Raw genomic sequence first — 20,196 nt, 5'->3', positions numbered from 1 at the left:
GAGGCAGGGTACACCCTGGACAGGACGCCAGCCACTGCAGGGCTGGAGAATGACAACTAAATTACCTAATTTTGAAGATACAGACAAATACTTTTTGCCTAAAGGTACCTTAACATGGAGGCTGGATGCATCAGGGATTGAACCACTGACTTTCCAGTTAATAGACCTCAAGAGCGAAGCACCCAGAACAGAAATCTTAAAACGTACATCATTTGTAATTTTAGTAGCTTCCTCAAAGAGTTTCAAACACAGCACAAGTCAGAAAAAAGGTGCATAAGAAAATGTAAATGTTGAGAGCCAGGAGATGATTAATCGCTGCTAAGATTACAACCACTTGCAGTTCTGCAACTGGTTGTAATCTCTGCATGACGCTCATTATTCTCTTTACTGATTTGCTGGTGTCCTTTCACAATTCCCGCTTCTTTGTCTGTCTGCTTTCTTTCTTAATCCTAATTGTGTCAGCTTGTCAGATCTCAATTGACGTCACTGTATATGTATATTTCATATCCGAGTTATATGCATCAAACCAGCTTCATGTGGAATTGCTTCACAGCGCTCCCTGGGAAATTTTTATCCTGTTTTGATTTAACTGGGGCAGATTTTAAATGCCAAATGCAAAAATACAACCAAATTCTGTACGACATTATGTCTGTTTGGTTTTCTGTAAACCCATCACATCGAAGCAAATCTAATATTACAATCGCAGCCACAGCCTTAGATCAGCATCATCATAATGTCAGAATGAAAGTACAAAAGATGTGAGTGTTGCATTTGCCAAGAAGAACTGTTTAAAGAGTGAGTATTTGACTGACAGAAGAAAACCAAATACGACGGCCAAAAGTCAGTTTTTCAATTTGAGAGGCAAAAAGATTTCAGATTAGCTCCTTGACAGATACTCATGTGCTTATATTTAAAAAACAAAAAACAGACTGAGGAAACTGAACAAAAAAAAGAAAGAATACTGCAAAGCAACAAGCATTGTCAAACTTTTCTAAAAAAGAAGTTATAAATGTTTCAGTGACAATTCATAGTGTGCCTAAAACAATATGTGTTTTAAACAAACAATAGCACTTACCCCAAAGAGCAAGGGCTATACTAAAACTTTAATGCTTCATGATGTTGTTAGACCATTTTTATTTGATATCATTAAAGGTGACGCTATAGAGCTGTGTTGTTGGTGAGTGTATAAATATACATGTACACAATGTACATCAAGAAATGCAGCAGTGCAATGCAGTTACAAAGACTGGTAGCTGGTAAATATACATGTAACATACAACAACAAAAAAGTACAGCTTTTATAATGGAACACATTTAACGCTGACATTAGACGTTAATGCACAAAGTGCATTAGTTAAACATTAAGTAAACACAATGTAGTTCAGGACAGGTCTCCTTCAAATTGGTATAAAAACAGAGATGAAGACAGTCAGGTGCTGTGAGTTTAAACACAGATGTATCAAATGTGTTTGCTTTAACCGCCCTGGCAGAGGAGATGTGACTCGCTATGTCAAAACACAACAAAAGATTTGAAACAGATCACTGTGCTGTGTTTGATCAAGATGATTCCATCTGACACCAGTTTCTTAATCTACCTTTTATGATGCCCTTGGTTTGTCTGTGCGGGTTCCTCTGAGAAATACTAAACAGCAACATCTTGCGGAACATTAACCCTGTGGAGGTCCAGGAACCCTTGTTACCCTTACTCTGATCTGAACATAAAGTCTGGAAAAGGTTAAGTAATTCTGATTTGGCGTTACCAACCGCCACGAGTTGGCAGCACCTCATAAATGTTTAAACCTTCTAAACTGTTTGGGTCACATTTGACTAACCTGATCTTTTCAGATTAGATTTTAGATCCACCAGTGCAGTGTGGGTGAAGTAAAGGAAAATTGTGGTTTCAGTAGTGACAGAGTTCAAGGGAGACCTTCAGAACATAAGAATTGTCTGTGCTCCCAACACATTCCTCGGGTTGCCACACAGACAGGAACCTGCTGGATCTTTGAAGGCTCACAAAACAGTGAAATAGTAAAAGCCAAAAACTCTGAGTGATGATAGATACAGTAGTGCACTTCATGAAATGAATTATACAGATGTCTGAGAGTACCTTCCCACAGATGTGAGATCTGAAATCGAGCAGCACAGTGATGGAGAGGTCAGCAGTGTCACGTCACAGCAAGACAGTTCCCAGCAATGGTCTTTATGTGCAACATTTGCCTGTGCCTGCTTGGGTTTCTGTCTTCCTCCCACAGTCTAAAGACATGCATGTTAGATAAATTGGTGATTCTAAGTTAGCCCTCTTGGACTGTATAGAATAAAGTGTTGCATGCGCTCGTTACATGGCGAGTATATTACATTTGCTCCTGCATGCACCCACGATGTAACTAAATAATCTAAAAATAAATAAATTAGAATCCAGCCATTGAGCTAACTGTGTCGTGCTAAGAAAGAGCAAGCACACCAATGCAGAGTCAAAGGCAGGCTTGAAACTTAAAACAATCATTTATTGAAGGTCTATATCAATCTGTGAAAGTGAGAACACAGATATAAAGGAAAATTAATACCGGGAACAAAGATTGGGCGAACGGTATGACACGACTAGGCTAAGACAGCATAATGGGTGGGAAAGACAGTGGGAGCAAATCAGAAATAAGTAGACTAGGGAAGTAAATTTAACACAATGCACACGAGACAAGAGACTAGCACAAAGTATAAGTAATACTGAAACTTCAACTAAGACACGCCACATTTACACGGGCAGAAAGTAAACACGTATACAGAACAGAGAGAACAGATAGACATTATGACAAGACTGAGGTAACAATAGGATCACTAACGACACCAACTAAATATTACAAGGCCAAGAAGAAGAACCAGAGTATAAACAAAGACTACAGACTACGAACTTGATTTGAGCCTATAAGTAGACATAAACCAAAGGTAAACAAACACAGAGACAAAGGCTGACTGCACAGAGATGAGACACGGGAGAGGATGAAGAACCAAGGTATATAAAAAAATAAACCCACAACAAACAAGACTTAGAAGCAATAAGAAAATAACATTAAACTCAAAAGACTAAACACCACCAAAACTAGAATATCAATTATTTTCACAAACTCAAAAATAAATCCAAACCACCAAAACTCAAAAACACATGGTCAGAGAACCAAAAATCCTCACAAACTGACTTCAAACTAAATGAAAAGTAACTGAGATTGAAAGAAAAGAGTGCGTGGGAGGTGGGGAACTATAAAGGCTCCTGAGTTGCCGTTTCAGAGAGTCTAGGGAAACACATGTGCGAATCCCACACAAAGTTTCCTACTACCACTTTAAATGCACTAGTTTGCCATGAATTAATAGGGATATTATAGATGTTAGTTATGGAGGTGTTTCTGGTATATACTACAGCAGTGAAGGCAGCTGTAACTTAAGGTAAGACAGATTGTAAGGCCAAAAACAAATGTGGTAAAAGCTAAAAAAAACAACAAAAAAAACACACTTTCTCTGACCTCTGAAATATTAATTAAGGATTGATCATCCATTCATTAATATCAGATAGTCTGTTTATACATTTTAAATCGATCTGTATTTCAAATTTTCATGAAACCATGAAATATTTAAAATATCAAAAGTTTAAAAATGCCCCAAATCACATCATTTAAATTCCTGTAGCACAGGGTTAATTGCTATGTTATGTTAAAGCAGTGATGCTTATGTAATGCGGTTAAAGGACCAGGGCGCCTGACTGCAGCCTCATACACAATGAGCTATCAGAACTAGTTTCGACTATGGAGCCTGAGGGTGTGAATAAAACACAGGAAACCAAAGTAGAGCTCAAAATATATATATTATGTTTGTTATGAGAAATGTATAGACGGATGTACAAAAAATAAAAAAAAATATGCATATATATCACAAACAAAAATAATGTTGACAATACAAAACAGCTTATTAGGTTCCAAAAGGAGGTGGGATGAGGTGTAGTCCAGTATGTGATTTAGTTTAGTTCCATGGACCTGTGATAGGTCATGTGGCAACAATTTGATTCAGTCCATAGGTTCACAACTCCTACCGCAACGTAGCGGTGGTCGGGTGGCTCGCCATCTCGCGCTGATCAGGGCTGATCGCGGGAGAAAAAAACCTGACCGTTGAGTCGATTGTGAGGTAGTGTAAAGACGAATGAATCGGCCGGGTTATTGCACGCTGTCAACTGGTCTGTAGTGTAAAATTTGTCGATATCTGACCAGTACGCCAACCACAGGGACAACAGCAGCCAGAGGAGCAGGGACATGCAGCTGATTGACCCGGAACTTATACAGGGTTCATTCCCGCCACAATAAAGGGGCTGGCGGAAATGGGGTCAGAGGTTACCGTGGTTACACTCTCCCCCCCTAATCTCATGGACGTCCCCGTACATGGACCAGGCTGGCAGCGGATGACTGGTTGGCTGAGGTGTGAAGGCATCGTCCCCTCTTCTTTATCGTCTTGCAGAGCGAAGGAAAAGACAGAACTTAACCCATGGAGAAAGGTCTGAACGCTCTTTAACAGAGGCTTACCAGGCTTGATGTATTGCAGCCGATCAGGAGGATTCCTGGCGCGGGTTGAATGCCTCAAGGGTGGTTCTGCCTCAGGACTGAGAGGCTCTGATTCAGTAGGTGAGTGTTGTGACAAGTTATTTCTGGATGCTTCTGAATCAGAAGACAGACTTTCTGCATCGTGAGAAGTTTCTGCAAGATCAACTGGCTCAAAGCCAGCTTCCAAAGGTCCGTTAGCAATAACTTGTCCCTCTTCAACAGGTACAGGTTCCTCTGAGAGAATAGCGTTCTCTTCCTCTGTAGCCAATACTACAGGGACATCTGGCTGGTTGATAAGTGGAACAGGTTGCGGAGTATTGGGCAAGTCAATGGTTGTTGTGAAGGTGACAGGTTCAGCAGAGCAAGGAACAGGTAGGTATGAGATGAGTCCCTCTTCGTCATTGTCATCAGCATCATCACGCACAGGAGACACGGGTAAGACAGACATTTTTCTCTTCTGCTTAGTAAGCATTTCCTTTTCAGAAGGTGGTAAATACCCACAGGGCAGTAGGAGGTCTCGATGTAAGGTTCTCAGGGGCTTGTCTTGGCCTTCGAGTCGAACTGTATACACAGGAAGAGTGCCGGCTTTCTTCACTACAATGTACACAGATGACTCCCATTTATCTGCAAGCTTGTGTTTGCCTCTTAGCCGCACGTTCCTCACAAGAACTCTGTCTCCAACATTCAGCTGTGACGCAGTGACATTTTTATCAAATCTGTTTTTGTTACGTTTCATCACCTTTTCTGAGTTTTCGATGGCCAGCTTGTAACTTTCTTCTAGGTGGGACTTTAGTTTTTCCACATATTGTGTGTGGGATGTTGATCCTTCTTTGGCAAGGGGTAGTCCAAAGGCCAAGTCCACCGGTAAGCGAGGTTGGCGGCCAAACATAAGCTCATATGGTGAGAAACCTGTAACATCATTTCTTGTGCAATTGTATGCATGCACCAGGGGTTTTACGAAATCTTTCCAATGAGATTTCTGTTGAGCTGTGAGTGTTCCTAGCATATCCAGTAATGTTCGGTTAAACCGTTCAACAGGATTTCCTCTTGGATGGTATGGAGTGGTTCTTATTTTGTGGATCCCAGCCATTTCACAAAGCTCTCGGATGATTCTGGATTCAAAGTCAGGGCCTTGGTCACTGTGCAAGCGTTCTGGGATACCATAATGCACAAGAAAGTTGTCCCATAAACATTTGGCAACAGTCCTGGCTTTCTGGTTTGGTGTTGGCACAGCAATGGCATATTTTGTGAAATGGTCAGTTATGACAAGTATGTCTTTGACTCCACGATCTGGTTCCACAGAGAGAAAATCCATACACACCAGTTCCATGGGATGAGAGGTTTTGATATTGACCAGAGGTGCGGCTCGTTCAGATGGAGATTTGCGTCTTACGCATCTTTCGCAGTGTCTTATTTTATTGAGCACATCACTAGTCATCTTAGGCCAATAAAACCGGGAACGGACTAAGTCCAGCGTTCTGTCAATTCCCATGTGACCCATTTGATCATGTAGGTGGTGTAGTACAACTGGTCGATATTCGTCGGGTAGCACTAGCTGGTATGTGAAGTCACTTCCCACTTGTCTCTTCCTGACGAGAAGGGTGTTATGGAGCTCCAGTTTATTTACTTCTCGCAGTAATAGAGGTAAATCGGGAAGTTCTTCCCTCAGGAATGGCGGTGGTGACTCTCCTCGCTCAACCTGAGCTATGACATGCCGAATGACAGGGTCAAGGCGTTGTTCGGCTGCTAGGTCAGCTGTTGAGATTTGGGGGAGTACCATGGAGGTGAACTGGATGTCGTCCGTGAAACTGTCAGGCAAACTGTTGACATTGACAGACATATGGATAACACCAGAGCAAGCTCAGGATCAGTGCTTGAACTGTACACCAGATGACGGTCACAAACTGCTTTGATGGTATGCTGGTCAATAGAGACATGATCTGGTTCATTGAGATGTTGCCATGCAAATCTCCAGATTCGCTCATGTTCTTTCTGTGACAGAGGATCATCAGACAGTTCACCATGAGGTCGGCGAGACAAACCATCAGCATCTGAGTTCTACTTTCCTGCTCTGTAGATTAATTTGAAGGTGAAAGTGGACAAAGCTGAAAGCCATCTGTAACCGGTAGCGTCAAGTTTTGCTGATGATAAGAGGTATGTTAATGGGTTGCTGTCTGTCACAACTGTAAACTGAGCAACATAAAGATAGTCGTGGAATTTTTCAGTCACCGCCCACTTCAAAGCAAGGAACTCCAATTTGTGGGCGGGATACTTTGACTCACTCCGGGAAAGACCTCTGCTGGCATATGCTACAACTCTGTTTTTTCCATCCTGCTCTTGATACAGCACCGCACCAAGACCTGTGGCACTGGCATCAGTGTGGAGTGTGTATGGTTTTCGGGGATCAGCAAATGCCAGAACTGGCGCAGAAGTAAGTTTGTCAATAACGGACTCAAAAGCTTGTTGACACATTTGCGTCCATCGTCCTCCAAATGGCTCTTTGGGGTTGAGGTAATTCTCTGGCTTTACAGTTTGTCTCAGTTTCCTCTGGGAAGGTGGATAACCAGCAGTGAGATCATGCAACGGCTTGACAATGGCTGAATATCCCTGGACAAAACGTCTGTAGTACCCAGCAAAACCAAGGAAAGATCTTAATTCCTTCAAGTTATTTGGCACTGGCCAAGAAGTGAGTGTGGAAATCTTGTCTGGATCAGTTTCAACACCAGCCTGGGACACTACATGGCCCAGATACTTCACAGATGTCTGGAAGAACATGCATTTCTCAAGTGAAAGCTTCAAGCCAAAATCTTTGAGTCTGGTGAGAACTTTCATCAGGCGAGCTTCATGTTCCTCAAGAGTTGGTGCAAAAACAATGAGATCGTCAATGAAAACCAGGACTTCTTTTAGATTTAACTCTCCCATGCACTTTTCCATCAGCCGTTGGAATGTGCTTGGTGCATTGGTAATCCCCTGTGGCATCCGATTAAATTCCCAAAATCCTACTGGGCAGACAAAGGCAGTCTTTGCCTTATCCTTCTCCTCCATTTCAATTTGGTAGTAACCCGACTTGAGGTCTAGCACCGTGAACCACTTTGATCCTGCAAGTGCGGAGAAGGTGTCTTCCAATTTAGGCAGAGCATAAGCATCTTTGATTGTTTGCATATTGAGTTTGCGGTAGTCAATACAAAGACGTACACTGCCGTTCTTTTTACGTGCAACCACAATTGGAGAGGCAAATGGTGAGTCGGATTCTCTGATAATGCCAGAGTCAAGAAGTTCTTGCAGGTGTTTCCTTACAGCATCAAGATCTTGAGGGTGAATTGGTCGTGGTCTTTGCTTGAAAGGAGTTGGATCGGACAATTTGATTTGGTGTTTAACTTTGTCGGTCCTGCCGAAATCCAGATCGTGTTTGGCAAATACTTCGGGAATACTGCTGAGTTTTTGAACAATGCGTTCTTTCCAGTCTGGAGTTAAAGGGGAATCTCCAAAGTTGTATTGTGGTTGAGATGGAGGTAACGACTCTATAGACTGGTCTGAATACTGGATGTGTTGCTCTTTGGAAATGACTTCCTGGAAGGCGCTGATTTCCGCAATAATAGCTCGAGCTGGAATGTGGATTTCATGGTCAGACTCATTACTCACTACTACAGGCAGAGAACATGGCCGATGTTTAGGTAAGTCCACAAGGCAGGTTTTTACTAGGAGTCCACCAGGCAGAGAACTGGAGGTGGGGTGTTCCAGAATAACTGCTTTCTCACCTTGGAATAGCCTTGTGACTAGGCATCCCTCAAGGACAGTGGTTTGGCCGGCAGTAATGGTATGTGGTTGGTCTGACTTCAAGATTACAGGAGCATATTGGTCATTCGAATTCTGGACGTGGCGACACTGGAGGATTTATAAACTGCAATGTAACCGGAACCAGTTGGCAGGAATGACTGCTCAGAGTGGGTATCACAGTGTTTGCTGTACGCAACATCAAGAGTGTTGGTACCAACAAGTATCATTGGGTGTGATTGCTGGACGTCAGGCACGACAAGAGCAAGTGTATCAACATTAATGGATGAACCAAGAAAATCAGCTGGGAATGTCATGTTAATCTCAATGTATCCCAGGTAAGGTATGGCTTGTCCATTTGCTCCTTCTACTTCCAACAGATCATTTAGTGGTTTGATTGGATGGTCTGAAAGATAAGTATTATAGAAGGAATAAGGAATGGTAGTAACCTGAGAGCCAGAATCAAGAAGACAGTTGAAATGGTTGCCCTTGATTTGAATTTGTCCTGTGCTTTTGGTCCCCACAAGCCCTTTTGGCAGCAATGGAAATTTGTTGTGGTTTCTGGGACTGTTAGTGCACGCAGCTCCTATGTGTCCCACCACAGAAGCTCCTTCTAGTTTAAAGATGGAGTATTTCTAGCATCCCATTCTTGCTGTTTTTTCCTTAATTGTTTCTTTTTCTGTTCAACAAGACTGGGGTTTGCTCTGTTGTTGCAGGTGGAAGAAACATGGCCATCTTCTCCACAGTTAAAACAGTACCATGGCTTGGGTTTGGCATTTGACTGAGGTGAAGAATGACTGGACTTGTTTTGTCGTGACTCAAACTTTGACTCGGTTGGGCTTTTTCGGGACAAAAGTTGGGACATTTGCTGTTGGAGGGTTTGGAGTTGTTTTTTCATTTCTTTTAGCTCTTCATTGGCTGTAGAGTTCCCACAAGAACAAGTGCTTTGGGATTGGATGTTGGCTTTTTGTTTTGATGAACCGATGTATTTTTTCATAAGTGACTCCTTAGCAATTTGTCTGTCTTCTTCTGTCCGTAACGACAACAATAAGTCAGAGAAAGGTGGTGGGTTGTCCTTTTGCTGTTCTAATTGTAATTTGGTTAGTATAGTGTTATCCCAACACCCACGACAAAACTGCTTCAGCAGATGTTTATTCATGTCAGCAGCTGCAAGTCCTCCTTGCTTTACAACAGTGCTGAGGGTTAGCTGCAATCTTTGGAGGTAAGCGGATGGTCGTTCACCTGACTTTTGAAGAATATTTAAGTATTGAGCATACAATTCTTCACCATCTTGAACTGTTCCAAAAGCGGAGTCAAGTACACTTAGTATGACTGAAGGCAATGTGTTGGGACTTAGACCTTTAACCAAATCAGCAGCAGGTGACAACAGGCTCTCTATAATACGTCTGGCGACGTATAGAGCTGACAAACTGGGGTCGGCAAGCAGTAGATCAATTTGGGAATGCCATGATTCAAAATCTGCTTCACTACTTGGCTTAGGAATCCTTCCTGAAAAAGCACGGAGACGTAGTGAAGTTGTGGCGCTTATGTCTGGGTTTCGGACCACATGCTCAACAACAACCCTTTGTATTTGTGGTGGGTTGAGATCATGGGCTGTGAGTGATATTCTTGGAGTTGGTCCAGTCTGGCTTTGACGAGGTCGTGCCCCCTGCTGGTCAGTGGAAACCTGTCTGGCAGGAGGTGAAGACAATTGCTGCTGCTCCAGTTCCCTTTCTTCTTCCTCTATGCCAATGTCCTCATCTACTCCATTTTCCTCATCATATTCACTTTTTCCATCATCACCTGCTCCTGCTTCATGCAAATGCTGACCAATCTGCCTCATTACTGTCTTCAAGACATCTTCAAACCGGTGCCTGCTGCGATCAGCAATATGCTTGAGCTCCTTGAGGTAGTTGGGAGGGGGACTGCTGCTGTCCTCTGCGGCGGCGTACTCACAGGCCAAAGCTGTGACGCGGAACACAAGGTCGGCAACAATTTTAGAACAGTGGGTGTATGGCAGAAACGGCTCTAGAGTTGTAAAAGCAGTGGTATCTACAAACTCAGCGATCAGGTTTTTGAAGAAAGTACTCGCGGGATCATTCACGTAAAAATGACGGTTAAGATTACCATAAGTACGCAAGTAGTCAAGAATTTCGTTATCAGCTTTTGTGTTAGACACACCGGAGATCATCACAGACTGTGATATATTTATGCCGGAAAGTGCAACTGAATCCATTTTTGATTTTCAGCAAAAACGAAGTAAATAAGTAAAGAAAAATTGTATTTATGACCTCAAAATATTCACACACAAAGGCTCCTGGCTGGCTCGCCACTTGTAACGCGGTTAAAGGACCAGGGCGCCTGACTGCAGCCTCATACACAATGAGCTATCAGAACTAGTTTCGACTATGGAGCCTGAGGGTGTGAATAAAACACAGGAAACCAAAGTAGAGCTCAAAATATATATATTATGTTTGTTATGAGAAATGTATAGACGGATGTACAAAAAATAAAAAAAAATATGCATATATATCACAAACAAAAATAATGTTGACAATACAAAACAGCTTATTAGGTTCCAAAAGGAGGTGGGATGAGGTGTAGTCCAGTATGTGATTTAGTTTAGTTCCATGGACCTGTGATAGGTCATGTGGCAACAATTTGATTCAGTCCATAGGTTCACAACTCCTACCGCAACGTAGCGGTGGTCGGGTGGCTCGCCATCTCGCGCTGATCAGGGCTGATCGCGGGAGAAAAAAACCTGACCGTTGAGTCGATTGTGAGGTAGTGTAAAGACGAATGAATCGGCCGGGTTATTGCACGCTGTCAACTGGTCTGTAGTGTAAAATTTGTCGATATCTGACCAGTACGCCAACCACAGGGACAACAGCAGCCAGAGGAGCAGGGACATGCAGCTGATTGACCCGGAACTTATACAGGGTTCATTCCCGCCACAATAAAGGGGCTGGCGGAAATGGGGTCAGAGGTTACCGTGGTTACACTTACACTTGTTAAGGAATATATAAATACGTGTGAATGTTGTCGATAAAAAGGAAAACTTACACATATTTTCGGATATGAAGCACAATTTTTGAATGCATGGTTGGTAGTCCTGGCATTTTTCTGTTGTTCATCTTGTTTGACAGTGTAATGATCCTGCATGAAAAATGATGAAAAAATGATGTTTTTCCTGTAATGAGACAACATAAAATTCAACACTCAGTATTGAACAATTAGACTGACTTTCAGTGAATTTTTCATCTCTGACACCAAACAGTCTCTTTCCTGAAAATTCAGACACAAAACTTACAAAGCTACAAATCTTTTTAGATTGCGTTTATTGAGGATAATGATGTTGGTTTTTCAGTATGCATATAATATGTGCCCATATAGAAAATAAATGTTTTAATAAACTTAAAGATTAATCAAGCAAACAATATCTCTGATAAGCATGGAAGTGATTACTTTATATGTCATATAAAACAAACATTGATTTTTATAGGTACTCTGAAAAAAAGTTTTTTTTTTTTTAATAGATATTTCTCCATAGGTATGGATTTATGTGATCACACATCATAATACGTCAGCTACCCAGAAGAGAATTTTATAGAAAGTGTTGCTATTTTGTTTGTTTTTTTTTAAAGAAAGGGTAAGAAAATAGACATTGATTTAATGTCTGTCCTTTTAGCAGAAAAAAGAACTAGTCAAACTGCACTGGAGAGAAGAAGCAGTGGGTGGTAGCTAGTCAATAGGGAAGAGGTAAATCTTTCAACAGCTCCGAATTTGTCTCATTTAGATTCTTGTTTTTGTAAACCAGAGATACAGCACTGAGTGAAGGCAGTTCTTTTGATCAAAATCACCTTTAAAACAAAAACTGCTTTGAAATTGCTGTCTTGTTATTCAAGGTTTTTTTGCGTATTTCCAAAAACACAAGTTACAACATGTATTTATGAAAACTTCCAACCGAGAATCACCTTTGATGGTATAGATACTGGCTGACTATTTCCCCCTGCATCCAGCCTCTATGCACAGCGTGACTGAGGCTCTGCACCAAATACAGAGCTAAAAATAATTTTTTATTGATTTTTTTCATGCAGCTTCTCAGTCAATCAGAGGATTTCCAAATGTTGGAGATTCTCTTGAAGATGGCAATCAATAGATTTTTAAATAGTTCTGTCACCACAAAAATGTTAGCAGAAGCACAAGTGATGTGCACATACAGTAGACCTTCAAAGATCTTTATGCAATTTGTTGGGATTCATTTATGCACAGGTCTCTTAAGGTCCCGCCACTGCATTTCATTCGGGTAGAAGTATTGCAACACCTTGATGCATGACCTACCATCCTTGTCAGTTGATATGATCTTCAATCTTCTTCTTGTACCTTCATGAACTTGAAAACCGAACATGATGACAGTGGCCTGCAGGAGTCTGAGATGTAGCTCTTGGGTTTTTTGCAGTTTCTCTGAGCGTTGAACTGTCTGACCTTGGGAGGGATTTGCTGAGATATCCGCTCCTGAGAAGATTGTGGCATTGAGTTAGCACATATCTTAAAGCTGCAGACACGAAAACGGCCAAACCTCTGTTTTTATATAGATGTTCACATTTGCTGATGATCGGTTAATCAAGTGAATTTGATTAGCAGTACCTGGTTTTTACTTACCCTCTTAATTTTCACACGACTGCATGAACTTTCTTGTTAACATAACCTATATTTTCCCAGAATGGAAATCCTGTTTAATAGGAGGTTAAACAATATTTATTATTGAAAAGTTATTCAAATATTAATAGAGAGGATATAATACCAGACAGCTTGCTTCATAAAGTGTCTGAAGACATGATGATTCTCACCCAAACTTCATGTTCTTATTCCCACCTTGCTGTCTTCTGCTTTGCTGAAATATTTTCTCAGCTTTAGGGATTTTCATAGTGAATTGTTTCAGAAATTAAGCACATATTTAAACTTCAACAAATGTGTGCACGGTAAATGTAGCTGTCAGGTTGCTATTGTGTGCTAAATTAAACTATGAAATGTACAAATATATACAATTGTTGGAATTTGCATAAAATATTTGTATATGATATAGATATTATCACTCACATGCCCTGAGCAATGTTCCTGTTTATCAAGATTAGTCCACTTGTCTAGGAGCAAATAGGGAACGTACAAAGATACATATATCATTATAGCATGACATCAGACTTCATTATAGTAGATATGATACTAGGTTTCTTTAAGTGATGTTGACTTATTTTAAAGTAGGGATCAGTTCATTCTCCATTTGAAACAAGCTGTTCTTGTTATTCTTTAAAGCCAGTCTCTCTAAAATTTGCAAACGAAAGGTTTATGGAGCAAATGGGTGGGGCTTACATATCCATCGCCTGAGCTGTGACAAGTTTGAAACAGACAGTTTAGAACAGTAGGACGTTTTTGCCTAAATCCACCGACCTCATGTTTTGAAACTGTGCACACGCCATTACGCCGGTAATTATAAATAGCAGAATATGAAGGAACAATAGGTGCACTCTCATCCCTCAATAGTGTACAACCTTCTTTTTGAGAGACATATTTGTTGACAAAACAGGAAATTGTAATAATACATCAGCTCAAACACCAATAATACAATGTTCAAACATTTCCAAATGTGTCATATTTTGGCATGTAAATTAGCTCAGGTGATTTAATATAAATTATTTATTTTTGTAGAACTACAGACAATATACCGGAGCATCTGACCAGGAGTCAACATTCAGTACAGGGAGATATCTGTCAGTTAGAATTAATCACACAATGAATATTAATGCAGGAACAAAACCCAAGTGAGGTATCAAGAAGCTTCACAGTGGGATGAAATTAGGCTCAAGGGGGGAAAAGTCTAAATTGAAACTGACAACTAAAAAGTGCAGAAAATTGCAAAGCCCGTAATTGCTCATGTCGGCCATTCAGGACATTAAAATGAAAAACATTGTATTCTCATCTATTTCAGGTGGAAAACAAACATCCCGACGAGGTGGGGAAAGATTCACACACAGGTACAAAGGGCAAAATGTTGAGAGAGGAGAGGAAGGCTGAAAGAAGAAGTCCATTCTCACTATGTGATCTGCACATTAAAGAGCCTGACGAGCAGCTCAGTCGCCACGGGAAAGGTGCTTCAGCAAGTTTCAGCTCCACCGAGAGGCATATGGAAGGTTTTGAAGCTCATATTTAAAACAGTGAATAACTCTTATTGAATTTCTGATAAGCCTCACTCGGCATATAAAAAACATCACATCTAAAGGATGAAAAATTATATTTCATCTTTATCTATACAGGTAAATCTCATTGAGACACAAGGTCTCATTTTCAGGAGCAATCTTTATTTTACCTTTCAAGAATGATAAAAAAAAATTACATCTCCATATGATTGTTTACAGTAAATAACGCTGGTTTAGTATTCCTTACAGAGACCATAAATCTGTGTGCAATTGACCCTTTACTGCTTTCCTGATCCTCTGATCTCGTTCTTTCCACAGCACGTGTGCAGCTGATAATTAAGTGCTTGCAGATTAACCACCAAACAACACGCCTTTAATTTCAGACATAGTGGAGAAAAATAGTGACCTGATTACTCATGTAATTAAGCTACATGCTCCTAGCTCTAACCAAAGTATTTTAACCAAATTTTAATAGAAAGCTAAACTTAAATATAAAAAAAAAATAAATCATGCAAATAATGCAGACACTTTGTTGTTGTATTGCACCACTGAGCTATAGTATAACCAATCTTGTAAGTATGATAGGGAAGGGTGTTGTGTCATGGTTGACTCGGTAAATAACATGCAAACATCCTATTGGTCATATTTTATTCAGCATGTTGATAGGAGTGCAGTGCTATGTCATAACGTACTGACTACAGGAGACATCCTTAAATCTAGTTAAAAGCTCACAGAGCTGCTAAGATTTACCCTAAAGTTGGATCTTGTAGCATCCTGGATTACAGTTGTGAAATATGTGACAGTTGCAGCTTTTTTTGTTACTTAAATCATCCATTAAACTCTTTAATTGTAGAGAATGAAGTTTATCGAAACGTCACCTGAATCCGTCAAATAATCAAGAGCTTGACTGATCAGCAGTGCCTAGATTAGCGAATGGTCAATTGCTGTTTTGCAGCTGTTCAATTTACCAACGGCCTGCATTAAATTAATGCAAATTATGTAACTCACTGGGAAGAAAATATTTTATTATTTCTAATTCGTTTATGAAAAATTGTTACATTTAATAAAGAAGCTCTCTATTTTGATGTGTGTTTGATTTCTCTATGCTTTGGTCATGTGAGACTTTCTATGAAAATGACTAATGGCTAATAATGTGAAACTCTGGTTAACAACAACACCACAACCACCACCATCATCAATAACAAGGACATGGGCTAGGAGCTTTAAGAGAGAAAGAAGGAAGAGTTTCATTTCCAAAGTGTAAGTCTTTTTATGGATCCAAGCAAACATATAAACACACAATCAAATGTTATCTACTCTATATAAACATCTTGAACCTTGAATAGCTCAGGGCTGTTTTCGGCATGTCATTCATCTCATCTGCTGCCAATTTAGAATCACCAGTTAACATAACATGCCTTTGGATGGAAAATGAGCTGTCATCATGCGACTCTGACCGGACCGAAAGAGCAGACTCGAGCGACAGTACTTATGGGGACATTTATAGAATGATTGAGGGTGAAGGTGAGAAAGAAACTTCAGTTCAGGCAAGTTCACATGGGTGTTAGGGAAGAGGATAGGTTATTGTCTATTCCAGAAGGTGAGATAAGCGTAATTGGAACTGGAGTTGAGTGATCTGACGTTTTTGCACTGTGGAGGCTGAGTGGGGAAGGAGTACTGGGTTGGCAGACATAGTTCTAAGATTTTCAGGTGGATAGAAGCAGGCAGTTTGGGGGCTGAGAGACTTCTTACTGAGATTTTGAGGCCAGAGAGGATCGCAGAAGCAAGAGAGCTGTGTGGTCAGCTGAGCTTGACCAGGATTCTCTGGCAAGAGTCTGCGAGGTGAGTAGAGGCAACAAGTTAGCTTAATAGTTTTTCCAAAAGCAATTTCAAACAAAACAAACCTAAAAGTTACTATAATGATATGAGCAGTCTAAAGAGTCTTAAAGCCACACAACCTTGATATACCTGCTGCTTAATTGCTTCATTGTGGAAAGTTATAAGGAGGACGGCTCAGCAGGAAAGGCTCCATCGATAGATTGAACACAATTAACAAAAGAGAGGAAGAAAAAGAACAGAAAGAAAACAAACTCCACCCCAGTCCTAAAACCATAACAGGAGCACCCAGTTAAATAAATGCCATTTTGTTATTTTACATTTCTGTTTGCAGCGCACAGTAATGTGTCTGTCTGCCACACTTAAAACATGAACAACAGGGTTTTTGTTATTAGCTTAGTTTGACAAAAAAAACACATTTTATTTTGAAATTAGCATTTGCAGACTAAGACCAGATGGATGCTGGATAGATCACAGAGACTGTGTGACTGTAGTGTAAAGATCATGTTTGTCAGGATCCTGGGTCTCCTGACCCAGCGTTTTTAGTTCTTTGTGATTCTTGTATTTTGTACTCGTGTGATTTATTCTATGGTTTCTAGTTTTGATCCCTTGCCCTTCGTGTTTCTCTGTGCCCCCTATGTTCTGTGTACATCTGTGTCTTTGCATGTTTGAGTTTCCTGTTTTCTGTCACTCTGTATTGTGAATCATATTCTCATGGTTGGTCTTTTGTTACTCCCTCGAGTCTAGTTTCTTGTGTTCCATGCTTAGTATTTCCCTCTGTGTATTTTGGTTCTTAGAGTCTTCAGCTTTATGGTTTATGTCTCTGTGTTTCTTAGTTGCTGTCTCCACCGTGTCAAGTTCGCGTCTCTGTGTTATACTTCCTGTTTTACTTTGAAGGTCTGTGTCTTATGTGAATGTGTCCTGCTTTGCTTCCTTGTCTCGTCAGTTCTGATTTCTCCCAGCTGTGCCCTCCTTCTGTGTCTCATTCCCCTCGTTACGTCCCAGTGTATTTAAACCCTGTGTTTCTCTGAGTCAGTGTCGTGTCGTCCCTCTTGCTGTGTGGCTCTCCCTGTATGTTTAGTTTGTTATTTCCCAGTTTGGGTTAGTTTGCTTTGTGTACTCGTTTTTCCTGTGCCAGCAATTAAAGCTGTGGTTTTGAGTTCATCCCTTGTGTCGGAGTCCTGCCTTTTGAGTCCTCATCTCCTGCCTGCCACACAGCAATTCATGACAATGTTAGGTTAAATATCGTGATCCAATTCAGGATCATTGTGTGGCTGGAGCCTATCTCAGCTGTCATAGGGCAAAAGCTGGGGTACACCCTGGACAGCTAGTGAGTCTGTCGCAGGGCAGACATAGAGAGTCAGACAATCTGTCATGCTCACAAGTTATAACTAATTAATAATTAATTACTAATTACCCTAACTTGCATGTCTTTGAAAAAAAGCAGAAGAAAAAGCTCCAGATAGTCCAGAGAGAACCCATGCATGCACAGAAAAAACCTGGAAGCTCCACAAAGAAAGGTCCTAGTCTGAAATCAAACCCAGGACCTTGCTGTCATCCCAGACCTTGTTGTGGGGCAATAATCAACAGTGCTAACCACTACACAAGTGTGCTACCTAGTTTAATACAAGAGTAGGTTCAAAAAATAAAAAGGCATTTAAGCTCAGACAATAAAACCTGAACAAATATATGCAAGAGAAGGTCCGTGTGGAGTAGATATCTCAGGGCACTTAAAATGCACATTGTAAGGTCAAGAGTATAAGGAAAAGTCAAGAGTCTGCCAAATGCCCAGAACAAACACTTGACTTCCCCTTTAACATACATATGAAATTAAAATATTATGAGGAAAGACTGCAGAGATTGAATTTAGTGTGAGATACAGGACAAGGGAAGAATCGTGGCCAAAGAAGATGAAAAACTCAGGGTGAAACTTGAGGCCAGGGGGTGGCGATGAAAGGTCTTCAAAGTCAGTAGAAGAGGTTTAAGAAATGTGAAGGGCTGCTGAAAGCAAAAGAAGAGAAATATGAGTTTGCAGTAGGGACTTGAGGCCACTCGAAGGGCATGGAGGAGATGCGGAGTAAGGCAGGAGGTTGTTGAATATCAGAAAGAACAAAATTAATGTGTGTGCGTCAGTGCAGGAAAAGCAGAAAAAGAATGTAAAGATTTTGAGAAATTTGGTTAAATATGAGTAACCAAGAGCCAGGTTTGATTAGATTTATTGTCATTGAAAAGTAGATTAGTCAGAACAATAAAATAATGTTTGGCATTCAATTTGACATGCAAACATGCTGCAGTGTAGCTGCTGCACAACACTGTAATGCAACTGGTCAAGACGCTTAGAATGACGTCTCTGTAGAAGTTTGTGATATTTCAGGGAGAAAGCTCATTTTTTTATAAAGTCTGTAGAAAGTACGACCATTTCTGTATGTTCTATATCAAGCTGATTGTGTTGGTGTGCCAACTGAGGACGCCCAAGACAATCAGCTTAAGGACACAGTCCACCTCACTGCCTCTGAAAATGATTAAATGGAGTGTGTGAGCTGCCCCAGTGTTAGTCTACAGTAACCTCCTTGGTCTTCTTGGTGCTAAGGGTCATTCATATCTCCACACCAAGCAGCCAGCTGTTCCACCTCCTTCCTGTAAGACTCCTTGTTGTTCCTGCTGATAAAACCTGGCACCATGTGGTCATCTGCGAACTGGTGTTTGATTCATGCTCATAGAAATATAACTATAAACCATTCAGAAATTTTCAGTTTTTGTCCTTTGCAATGTTTTTTTTACTAGTGTGTGTTCAAAAGTAGACTTTTTACAGTGCTGGACTTTTTTTTTTCATGTTTTAACTAAGGCAACATGGTGGTAAGGTGGTTAGCACTGTTACCTCAGAGCAACAAGGTCTTGAGTTCAGTTCCACCATCAGGCAGGTCTTTGGGTACTTCAACTTCCTCCCACAGTCCATAGACATACAGCTAGTGCGGTTAGGTTAATTGGTAACTCTAAATTGCGCAAATGGTTACCTGTCTGTATGTGACATGACATCTTTTTTTATATGTAAGAAAGGCTAGTGAAAAATTCAGGCTTTTAGCTTCAAACACTGCCTCAGTTTTCAATGTGGAAAGAAAAAAAAGGTCTGAAAGCCTTAAAAAGTGTTTGATATATGAAGTTAAAATTTTACAGCAATCATTATATACGTTTAGAGTTTGTGCCGTGACATTTTTCAAAAATAGGATGCAGTCGAGGAGAAGGCCTGTGCTGATTTGAAATAGAATGAATGTTAGCAGCAAAGTAATCACAAAATTTGGAACATGTGGCAGATGCTGAGCCTCTTGATATGCAGACCCTCCATCTTGATCAGGTAGCAACACTGCACTGACGTTGAGACTAATTTTACAATGCAAATTAATACACTAATGGGTATAAATAAGGATAGAATGATTGATTCTGTTTGTAAGTTCAAAACGTGTATTCATATGCAATTTATCCGGCTTGAAAGGTTGTCATATTTTTAGGCAGTTTTAAAGAAAAATAGGTTGTGGCTCATTGGTTACCATGCCGTATTTGAAAAAGTTATTATTTGTGTTTTAAGATTGTTTTGCTTCCGAGTTTTTCAGGGCTCCTCCATCAAACAGCCCTTTGGGGATGCTTTCAGCTAGGCAACAGTTTTATGAAGGGAAAAAAAATCCGTTAATGCCTTGAAAGGTCTAAATCTGTAAACATCTTTTCAACAAAGTAGCAGATGCACTACAATTAATGCTTTAGGGAGAAAGCCTAATCTGTTTCAAGCAATTGCATATTGTGGCCACAAATTATTTTAAAAT

General features: G+C 40.5%; 1 protein-coding gene across 1 annotated transcript in view; it reads left to right on the top strand.

The window, feature by feature from the left end:
- The window catches only part of mlip (muscular LMNA-interacting protein), a 49,640-nt gene extending 31,118 nt beyond the window's left edge, over positions 1-18,522 (top strand). The window contains exon 12 of the mRNA XM_084948455.1: positions 14,338-18,522. Within this exon, the coding sequence (XP_084804581.1) occupies positions 14,338-14,559 (222 nt within the window). The 3' untranslated portion in view covers positions 14,560-18,522. The remainder of the gene's footprint in view (positions 1-14,337) is intronic.
- Positions 18,523-20,196: the final 1,674 nt, after the last annotated feature.

Source organism: Perissodus microlepis, chromosome 13 (genome assembly GCF_051167445.1).
Source record: "Perissodus microlepis isolate ML-2025 ecotype Zambia chromosome 13, ASM5116744v1, whole genome shotgun sequence".
Lineage (NCBI taxonomy): Eukaryota > Metazoa > Chordata > Actinopteri > Cichliformes > Cichlidae > Perissodus > Perissodus microlepis.
Note: the sequence above shows the minus strand (reverse complement) of the source record. Positions and strands in the feature narration are given on the sequence as shown.